The sequence below is a fragment of the Lottia gigantea genome, assembly GCF_000327385.1.
Source record: "Lottia gigantea unplaced genomic scaffold LOTGIsca_43, whole genome shotgun sequence".
Lineage (NCBI taxonomy): Eukaryota > Metazoa > Mollusca > Gastropoda > Lottiidae > Lottia > Lottia gigantea.
Window position 1 is genome coordinate 259,731 of NW_008709504.1, and position 11,650 is coordinate 271,380.

The 11,650-nt window shown below is 34.9% G+C and overlaps 1 protein-coding gene across 1 annotated transcript; it reads right to left on the bottom strand.

Annotated features, from left to right (window-relative positions):
* Positions 1-1,954: 1,954 nt before the first annotated feature.
* Positions 1,955-8,685, bottom strand: LOTGIDRAFT_64882 (hypothetical protein; the record flags this gene model as incomplete). The annotated part of the gene is made up of 4 exons (XM_009060498.1): positions 1,955-2,178; positions 2,713-2,939; positions 3,365-3,425; positions 8,196-8,685. Coding segments are annotated over 4 exons (1,002 nt in total), but the record flags the coding sequence as incomplete, so codon positions are not given.
* Positions 8,686-11,650: the final 2,965 nt, after the last annotated feature.

The window sequence follows — 11,650 nt, forward strand, 5'->3', positions numbered from 1 at the left end:
ATAAGGCTTTTGCTTTTATTGTGCTGTTGTATTACTAAATGTATGGTTGTATTACTAAATGTAATGTTGTATTACTTAAAAAAATGTTGTATTACTTAAAAAAAAATGTGTTGTATGACTTAAAAAATTGTTGTATTACTAACTGGAATGCTGTATTACTTAATGGGTCGTTGTACTAATACATGGGTCGTTGTATTACTAACTGGAATGTTGCATTACTTAATGGGTCGTTGTATTACTATATGGATCGTTATATAACTAAATGGGTCGTCGCATTACTATATGGATTTTTGTATTACTTAATGGGTCGTTGTATTACTATATGGATCGTTATATTACTAAATGGGTCGTTGCATTACTATATGGATTGTTGTATTACTAACTGGATTGTAGTATTACTTAATAGGTCGTTGTATTACTAAATGGATTGTTGTATTACTAAACGGATCTTTATATTACTAAATATATTTTTGCATTACTAAATAGATTGTTGTATTACTACGTCTTTCTATTTCTGAATTCGTGTTGTATCACTAGAGACGTTTAGAATAGTATTGGTGTAATTGTAAAGGTCAAGCTACTTGAAATGTATCATAACTTCACAGGTACTTTCGTCTTTAAAACCCATTAACCTTATAACTTGCTTCGGTCCTCCTATATTGTCAATTGTATCAGTACACAAAACGTTATAAATGTTATAATATCACTAATAGAGTTTATTAACTAAATATTTGAACTCTGCTTAATACAAATCGATCTCCGATTAAAATTTTTATTTGTAATAATTTTCTTCATAACAGGAAATGTGTTAATGACTTTAAATTGTTTTGCAAATAAAAATTAACTTTTAGATACAATCAATTTGTTGTGCGGTGAAATGAAAGAAAAACCATGGATTTTTAAAGTAAAGTAGCAGATAATTAGCAACATACTGAACAACCCTAGGATAACACTTGGCTCTTCATTAACCAATTAGGTGCAGAAAAGTAGGACGTAAAACTCCATTCATTTCATTTCCGTAGAAAAATGCGAAGCGTTACACTTATACAACGTTTTGAAACGTTTTGCTTTATTGGCCGAAGGGCTGGACCACAAACACCAGATTACAGTATGAAAGTATTGCTTATCTCCCTTGCATCCCTTTCATTAAATTCAGTACAATGTTTTGATGGTGAAATTGGTGAAGAGCCACCTCTTGAAGTCAAAATCGCAATTAATAGCAGAATTAGAATGTGCTATATGACTTATCGTTCAGTAGATAAAACCATAAAAACGTTACGTACAGTTACAGCAGTGAGGCTCACTCGGTAGACAAAACCATATAAACATTACCTAACGTTACAATAAGGCGACTCATTCAGTAAACAAAACTATAAAAACACCATGTAATGTTATAACAGGGCGACTCGTTCAGTAGACAAAACAATAAAAACACTACGTAACGTTATAACAGAGTGACTCGTTCAGTAGACGAAACAATAAAAACACTATGTAACGTTACAACAGAGTGACTCGTTCAGTAGACGAAACAATAAAAACACTACGTAACGTTATAACAGAGTGACTCGTTCAGTAGACAAAACAATAAAAACACTACGTAACGTTATAACAGGGCGACTCGTTCAGTAGACAAAACAATAAAAACACTACGTAACGTTACAACAGAGCGACTTGTTCAGTAGACGAAACAATAAAAACACCATGTAAAGTTATAACAGAGTGACACGTTCAGTAGATAAAACAATAAAAACACTATGTAATGTTATAACAGAGCGACTCGTTCAGTAGACAAACCATAAAACACTATGTAACGTTACAACAGAGCGACTAGTTCAGTAGACAAAACCATAAAACACTACGTAACGTTACAAGAGAGCTAGTCATTTCTTAACACCAATCTGTACTTTACAAATGTAGCATTTCTATAAAAGTCCACATTACAGTTAGCTTCTCCTTTTAATTCTTTGTTTATTTTCCTGCGGTACCACAATTCTAAACAGTCATACGCCAAGGGCTCAAACTCGTAATGGAATTTATTAGCAAATAACTGAGGTTTTGTAGTAAGTATTGGTAAATCTGCCATTCCAAAAATACAGATAGAACGATAGAGATGACCACTTCGACATCGCTTCGTGTTGTACCAAATCTTGTATCGGCTTAGCTCTTGTCTTTTATTGTCTTCAACATCTCCTGGAAAAATGTTTAACATTCACAGTTTTATAAAACAACGTTAACCTACGATTCCTCGCCAGAATATCAAAATACAATGCTTAAATAACTTGTGCAGTGCTAAACTTTGCTCCACATTGTGACAAAGGCCAGCACATCTCCTGAATTTAATTTCACATTCATTGTATTTAAAATTAAAAACTTCCTCTCTAAATAACAAAGAGCGAATAAGCGATGCTGAACTTTGTTGCACATTGTGACCAAGAGCTGCACATTGTTTTATTAAAATTGTTGACCTTGTAATGAAGGCTAGCCAAGAGATCTCCGTTCTGGACCCATACCACTGTCGGCACACTGTTTTATTAACAGTGATTGCAAAAATTAAATCGTGATTTGTAATCTTTGTTTGGTCAGCAGAATTAGGTTATTCGTCTGAGGTCTTGATAGTTTCCTTTCGACTTGCTGATCAAGGGGAACACGTGAAAACATAATGGAAACAATTATTACGATTCAGATGCCACAAACTTAAGAAACCTTACTTACCTATATAAGAACCAGGAACTTTTAAATGTGGATTATTGTTCAAAGACGTGAAAAAACTTTCATCTGGAACCGACATATTTTTACTCCATTTTAGAAAATCTTGGGCTGTTTGGTTAAATAAAACATAATGTATGAATGCTCGTGATGCTGTCATGTGGACAGATCCTTTACACACCTTGATGTTATGTGGTGGAGGGTTTTTAGGATCTACTCGGTTCGAATTTAATCTGAAAACAATGAAAATCAAATACTATACTGTACTAAATTCTGCTTCTGATGTTGCCTTCTGGGACAATGAGGATGGACCATGCCATGCAGTGCGCAATATGGAAGTGGCACCAGTTTAATCATTGTCGGAGAACTATTTATTATTGATAATGGTTAATCGATATACGTCAAATAACACGTATGGTCTATTTATGCATAATTACCACAGAATATTTTGACAGAAAAATCGAAGCTGATTGGAAAATGAGTTAAATTTTTGTGGATTTTCTTGTAAACGAAAGGTGGTTTTAAGGGTCATAAAGACATCGACAGTACATATCATACGAGAAAAATAGAAAACTCTTACATATTTGTTTGGCCAAGTATATCGTTAGCTCCCTGATAAGATTTCAGTATCTTGACTAATTCATAATTAGTTTTTAACGGAAATTCTTGTCCCGTCAAGTTGATATAATAACGCCATTTTGTTTTATGGGCGTATAATTCTCTTAGGCACACGATTTCTGGCTCTAAAACTGTAAACGTTCCCCAGCGGACGTCCACGTGTTTGGAGGCGATCCACACATTAGGGAGACAAGACACGATGGATTTTAAAGCCATGTAAAATTCTATGGACGATTTAGAGTCTATATGAATACAATGTACATTATGAGGTCTGTAAATGGCTCTAAGTAGTCGCTCAACTTGATCCAAATCCTTAAAAACCAAAATTCCGAACGCTATTGGGAAATCTTTTTCCTCTTGTGAACTGCTGTCTGTTATATACCCCATTTGTGAAGTAAATTTATCACAGTCTTTGGTTACATCGGCGTAAAAATCGTTCGACAAAAATTTTCTTTTCAATTCTTTTTTCTTTATTTCTTCGACAAAATGTTTATCAGATTTTTTTATCAGGGTATTACAAACTTCTTCAAATTTTAATCCCGTTTCATTGAAGGATTTCAGCCTAATAGTGCCCGGAACCTCAGAAATATTATGTCGAGCACCTTTCTGATAACCGTCAAAGCGTTGAAAATTGTCAAACTTGATAAAACCTTGTTTTGTGTCCAGGAGTTGGACTACATTGGAAGTAAATATATTCAGAGTCGCATAATACGTGACACAAACTAAAACCAGAAGTATCAAACCAAAACTCTTTTTCCATTTTCTGGCAAAACTTAGCGTCCATGGTGTAGACATCATGTGTGTAATCGTGAACCAGAGTCTGGAAAAGAAAGTGAAACGGTGCTTACGTACTACGTCTTTGAAGTCAGTTATACACAGTGTCAAGGCAACGGTGCCACTTCAGCAACGTTATGTGATATTCAGAGTTCTAAACGTCATTGTTAACCTTTGAAATAAACCTAAATAAAATTTTATAATCATCATCATCATCATCATCATCATTCTTGATAGATTTAATATCAAAAGGCATTATCATCATTATGTATGGAACTAAATATCAAATCGTATCATCATAATCAATATCATCATCATTGACATAATTATCATTAAATAAATATCAACTAAATACCCTCGACATCATCAAAATCAGAAGTCATTATCATCATGACGTATGAAACTTAGTATCAAAAGTCATCATCACCACCATCATCTTAATCATCATTAAATAAAAAGTACAAAAAAGTCATTATCATCGTCAGTATCATGAAGTATGAATGTAAGTATCATTAATCATCATCATCATTATCATCATTATCATCATGTATGAAACTTTAATAAAATATCATCATCATTATGTATTAAACTTATTAACTTACCGTATAATTAATATATTTAGAGACATAATTATTGCTGGTAAGAGATTATGTATTTCTAGCACATCCTTCCCGGCTTAAAGCATACATTTAATTTACTGTCCGACTTAAAGAATAAAAATCTAAAAAACAAATTTACGGTCCTTTCGAAGGTATAAAAACTTGTTTACTCACCTTCCTGATTTCAGACATAAAATACGAGTTTTCTTGCCGTCCTGCTCGAAACAAGAAATGACCAACTGCCAACAAGGAAATGGAAAAATGGTGATTGTAAATTATAATTTAATCTATTGTCATATTGATATTCAATTTCTAGAACATGTTAAAGTGAATAGGTAGATAAAATCTATTTTTATAACTGGGCTGTCGTGAGATAAGTTAGTTTTACCCTATTGATATGAAACACTCAACTAGGATTTCATATTGAGGGTCCTGTAAATTTTATCCTTCATGGCATGTTCACGTGTTAATTTGAAGTGTACATTTTTACTTTGCTCTTAACGATTTTGGATTTCATTGTTCACCCACGTGAGATGGTTAGTTTTACCCTACTGGTAGGGAAAACTCAACTCGGATTTAGTATTGAAATTATCATTAATTATCTAAGAAATTGTTTTGTTTATGGCAATCTGTTTTATTTTGAGTGTGAATTAGCCCATTTATTATGTGACCAGAGCCAGTTCTTAATTCTTAATAAACTAAGTAACGTCTCTTTAAGAATCCGTTCGAATAAAGAGTTATGTGTAAACCATTGTTAAATGTTGTTATTGGTATTTCAGTCAGCCCCTTGAGCTTAATGTTGTCTTTCAAAGTATACTTGTTGTTAATTGTTTCTTGTCACAAACAGAGTGGAAAAGAAAGGTCTTTTCTCGCGATATAACGACTCGTTTAATAGTCGATGAAAAACACTACCTAACGTAAAAACAGAGCGACTCGTTCAATAGGCGAAACAATAAAAACACTACGTAACGTTAGAACAGAGTGACTCGTTCGGTAGACAAAACAATAAAACACTACGTAACGTTACAACAGAGCGACTCGTTCAGTTGGCAAAACCGTAAAAACGGTATCTAACGTTACGACAGAGCGACTCGTTCAGTAGGCAAAACTACTAAAACGTGAAGTATTTGGCTAATACAAGTAGGACATCGTGAGTTCACACACGTAAATCGATATACGTCAATACCAGAAATGTTTCATATACATAAATATCACGCAATACACCTCTTTACACTAATCTGTACTTTTCAAACGTAAGACTTCTATAAAATTTCATGTTAAAGTTGATTTCTCCGTTCAATTCTTTGTTTATTTTTCTGCGGTACCACAATTCTAAACAGTCATACGCCAAAGGCTCAAACTCGTAATGGAATTTATTAGCAAATAACTGAGGTGTTGAAGTAAGTAATGGTAAATCTGCCATTCCAAAAATATAAAAATTTTGTGATAAAGATGACATAATTCCGAGCCGTACCAAACCTTATGATATTATGAGACTGACGATACTCATTTACAAAGGTATAAAGGTGTCTCTGATTGTCAGAAGTGGCGCGCATTGGCTGTTGTTCATATAGCTTGAAACGCCATCAGTATGAGACCGTGATATCAATCTCCTTAGAAAGTGAATAACCCGAGAGAGGTTAATCGATATACGTCAATACCAGAAATGTTTCATATACATAAATAAACGCAATACACCTCTTTACACTAATCTGTACTTTTAAAACGTAAGACTTCTATAAAATTTCATGTTAAAGTTGATTTCTCCGTTCAATTCTTTGTTTATTTTTCTGCGGTACCACAATTCTAAACAGTCATACGCCAAAGGCTCAAACTCGTAATGGAATTTATTAGCAAATAACTGAGGTGTTGAAGTAAGTAATGGTAAATCTGCCATTCCAAAAATATAAAAATTTTGTGATAAAGATGACATAATTCCGAGCCGTACCAAACCTTGTATCGGCTTAACTCTAGTCTTCTTTTGTCTTCGATATTTCCTGGAATGAGATTTTACCTTCAACATAAGGTCCATCGTCTCTTCGCCACAACCAAAATTTATACCGTGTTTCACGTCAGCAGGTAAATCTCGCAGTGAAGATCAAGGTAATGAATATTCATTATGTCACGTGATGGTGATGAATGGTAACCTGTGTTGAAGTCATAACTTTGTTTAAAGAAATGCAGCATATTCAGGCAAATGACAATGAAATGAATGGAGTTTTTTTACGTCCTACATTTCTACACCTAATGGGCTAATGAAGACGGGCAACGCCTTGCAGTGGAGAATGATGGAAATTTATCCAGAACAGCGGCAATGTTCCATTCGAAAGTCTAGAGGCTATTCATATCAGGACCTCCAACCTGCAAATCATCATTGTTTTATAATAATCTCATCATAATATTGTTTCGTTATTAACTTTCGTCGGTCTTCATTGGAATCTAAAGAGATTTATACTAAGAACGTTCATTTCCACCAATCACAGCGTGTCGGCTTGTCTAAATATCTACTATGAATTGTGGGATAGCGAAACCCCAAGAGCAATATGACCAATGATATTATGAGACTGACGATACTCATTTACAAAGGTATAAAGGTGTCTCTGATTGTCAGAAGTGGCGCGCATTGGCTGTTGTTCATATAGCTTGAAACGCCATCAGTATGAGACCGTGATATCAATCTCCTTAGAAAGTGAATAACCCAAGAGAGGTTAATCGATATACGTCAATACCAGAAATGTTTCATATACATAAATATCACATAATTTCTTTGAAGATAAATCGAAACTGATTTAGAATTGTAACATGAGCTCAGTTTTTATTAATTTCCAACTGTCTTTAATATCAAGTTTATGTGGGCGTATATTGCCGTCGCCACGTTCCCTCCGTCCGAACTGAATACAGGACAGTTTTATAAAAGTGGACGAATCAATACAGGGCAATTTTATAAGTGGACTACTGAATACAGGACAGGTTTATAAGTGGACGACTGAATACAGGACAGTTTTATAAGTGGACCACTGAATACAGGACAGTTTTATTAGTGGACCACTGAATACAGGACAGTTTTATTAGTGGACGACTGAATACAGGACAGTTTTATAAGTGGACGACTGAATACAGGACAGTTTTATAAGGAGACGACTGAATACAGGACAGTTTCATAAAAGTGGACGACTGAATACAGGACAGTTTTATAAGTGAACGACTGAATACAGGACAGTTTTATAAGTGGTCGACTGAATACAGGACAGTTTTATAAGTGAACGACTGAATACAGGACAGTTTTATAAGTGAACGACTGAATACGGGACAGTTTTATAAAAGTGGACGACTGAATACAGGACAGTTTTATAAGTGGACGACTGAATACAGGACAGCTTTATCAATGTGGACGACTGAATACAGGACAGTTTCATAAAATGGGCAACAGCTGAGCTCAAGTGTGAGTGGAAATCGACAGTACATGTTATCAGAGAAATATAGAAAACACTTACATACGTGTTTGGCCAAGTATATTGTTAGCTCCCTGATAGGATTTCAGTATCTTGACTAATTCATAATTAGTTTTTAACGGAAATTCTTGTCCTGTTAAGTTGATGTAATAACGCCATTTTGTTTTATGGGCGTATAGTTCTCTTAGGCACACGATTTCTGGCTCTAAAACTGTAAACGTTCCCCAGCGGACGTCCACGTGTTTGGAGGCGATCCACACATTAGGGAGACAAGACACGATGGATTTTAAAGCCATGTAAAATTCTATGGACGATTTAGAGTCTATATGAATACAATGTACATTATGAGGTCTGTAAATGGCTCTAAGTAGTCGCTCAACTTGATCCAAATCCTTAAAAACCAAAATTCCGAACGCTATTGGGAAATCTTTTTCCTCTTGTGAACTGCTGTCTGTTATATATCCCATTTGTGAAGTAAATTTATCACAGTCTTTGGTTACATTGGAATAAAACTCGTTCGACAAAATTTTTCTTTTTAATATTTTATCCTTTATTTTTTCGACAAACTTTAAATCAATCTGTTTCATCAAAGTATCACAAACTTGTTCAAATTTTAATCCACTTTCTTCAAACGATCCAAGTCTCACAAGATCTCGTAGCTCAGAAACATTCTTCTGTTTTCCGACAACACGTTAAAAAGGATCAAAATGGGTCGCATAGAGATTTGCAAACAAACTAGGGGTTTGAAAACTAAAAAAATTCATCGTCGCATAAAAAATTACACAGATTAAAACAATAAACATCAGATCAAAACCCCTTTTCCATTTTCTAGAAATAAAATTCGTTTTCTGATGAAAAATATTATATCTTCATCTTCACTATGCATGCAATAAAATATTAAATCGTATCGTCTTTATCATCATAGTGCATCTAACTCAATATCAAATGTCGACATCATTATCATCATCATTAAGTATAAAATGAAATATTAAATAAATCGGATCTTCATTATCATCGTCATCAAAATTATGCATGAAATTAGATATTAAATCGTATTGCCATTATCATCGACATCAAAATTATGAATGAAATGAAATATTAAATCGTATCGTCATTATTTATGCATGAAATGAAATATTACATCGTATCGTCATTATCGTCATTATTATGCATGAAATGAAATATTAAATCGTATCGTCATTATCGTCATTATTATGCATGAAATGAAATATTAAATCGTATCGTCATTATCGTCATTTATCGTCTTTATTATGCATGAAATGAAATATCAGTTAATATCGTCATTACCAAAATAATGTATGAAATAAAAACTTAATTAATGTCGCCATTATCATCATCATTATGACTATCATGTATAAAGCATTTTTAAACATTTTTATCATTATCATCATACATTAAACTGATTATTGAAAGTGATTTAATTATCACCATAACGTATGAAAGAAAAATATTACTTCGTATCGTCATCATCATCATAATCATTTCATTGGCCTCAGTATTATCATCATCATCATAAACTTACCGTACGATTAATCTATTCCAATGCATGATAAGAGAAATTGTTTGTTTTCCAAACTCACTAAAATCATTCCCAACTGCAGACAGCAAAGATAAAATCCTACGTTTCTTGCTCTCTGACTGAGAATGAAATTGATAAATTGCAATAAATCGATACGTCGATAGTAAGTAGGAACAGTTGCGCAAGCTGTGATCACCCAAGTCAATATTTCCTTGCCTTTTAATCTAGCAGTCCGGGGGGTCGATTACATCGTGCGCGGACATTACGCACCCAGATAATTCCCGCCCGGACACTTCCCGCCCAGCCAATTGCCATCAGGACATTTCGCACCAGGACTATTCACATCAGCACAACTTCCACCCGAGACATTTCGCACCCGGGCACTTTGCACCCTGGACAAATTCCACCTAGGACAATTTCCCACCGCGACATTTCGCATCCGGGCACTTTGCACCCAGGACAAATTCCACCTAGGAAAACTTCCACCCGAGACATTTCACACCCGGATACTTCACACCAGGACGATTCACATCCAGGAAAACTACCATCCGGAAATTTCGCACCCGGGCAGTTCGCACCCAATTTTTGCTCCCATTATAAAAATATTAAAAACAGAGGGCATGAATTGATAGAAGAAGAAAAAAGTTATGATTGTGGTAAATATTTGATGCGAAGAGCTTGTAATGGCTCTTTGGTGGCGTACATGTTTACTAACTAAATTGTTACTGTTTTCAGAATTTATCTTCAATATAGGCCTATGCCCTGTGCTATATTTTGTTTATTCGTCGGAAAAAAAAGTTCAAAGGATAAAGGAAAGTGAAATGTGCAGTATCCGTTTCTTCGTAGCCTTCTTCGCGGCCTTCTTCGCAGGGTTCTTCCAGGCAAGATGCAGGGTTCTTCGATCCTTTTTTAACGGTAAGTGTCACGAATATTCAGAGTTCCAAATTTTCAAGCCGGGGAAATCGTGCATGGAATTCAATAATAAGAATGATTAAATTCAATTAAAATATAATTGCAACTTATGACTCCGACACATAATTTCAAAAAATAGATTTGATTCTTTAATGAGAATTCAATAGTAATTACTTAACTATTAGAGACTATACAGATTTATAGTTTAATCTTCATTGTGCCTAAGAAAGCGTTTTTCCTTTATGTTAAATGTATTTTGGTGTGTAAAGAGGGACACTCTTTTGAAATAAACGTTAATTTCAATCTTTGAGATTGATTTCAGGTTTATTTTTAAAGTCTCAGCATAGTCAAAGCAGATTTTGCAAATTTGAAAAGTAGATAAATTCTCGCCAAAAGGTCCCAAACGGCAGCCAGTCATACTTTGAGGCAGATTATGGCCCATTTTAATACTTTTCGTTAAAACCCCATTGCACACAGTTAGTGTAAGAGATATTGGAGCGTAGTCACTTAGCAAAACTAATACCCTGAGGCCCGTTCCAGTAAAATTCGTAGGTACAAAATTATGCGGAACTTCCATAGATACCATAGCTTACCATGGCAACTACGCATGATTTTGTACTTACGAATTTTATTAGAATGGACCCCTTGTAGCATTGTTGTTTGTGTGAGAGACAGGAATGCGGTTCTTATGGGTGGAAATTGTCATGGGTGCTCTCTGTTTTTAATTTTTATAATGGGAGCAAAAATTGGGCGCGAACTGCCCGGGTGCGAAATTTCCGGATGGCAGTTTTCCTGGATGTGAATCGTCCTGGTGTGAAGTATCCGGATGTGAAGTGTCTCGGGTGGAAGTTTTCCTAGGTGGAATTTGTCCTGGGTGCAAAGTGCCCGGGTGCGAAATGTCGCGGTGGGAAATTGACCTAGGTGGAATTTGTCCTGGGTGCAAAGTGCCCGGGTGCGAAATGTCTAGGGTGGAAGTTGTCCTGATGTGAATAGTCCTGGTGCGAAATGTCCTGATGGCAATTGGCTGGGCGGGAAGTGTCCGGGCGGGA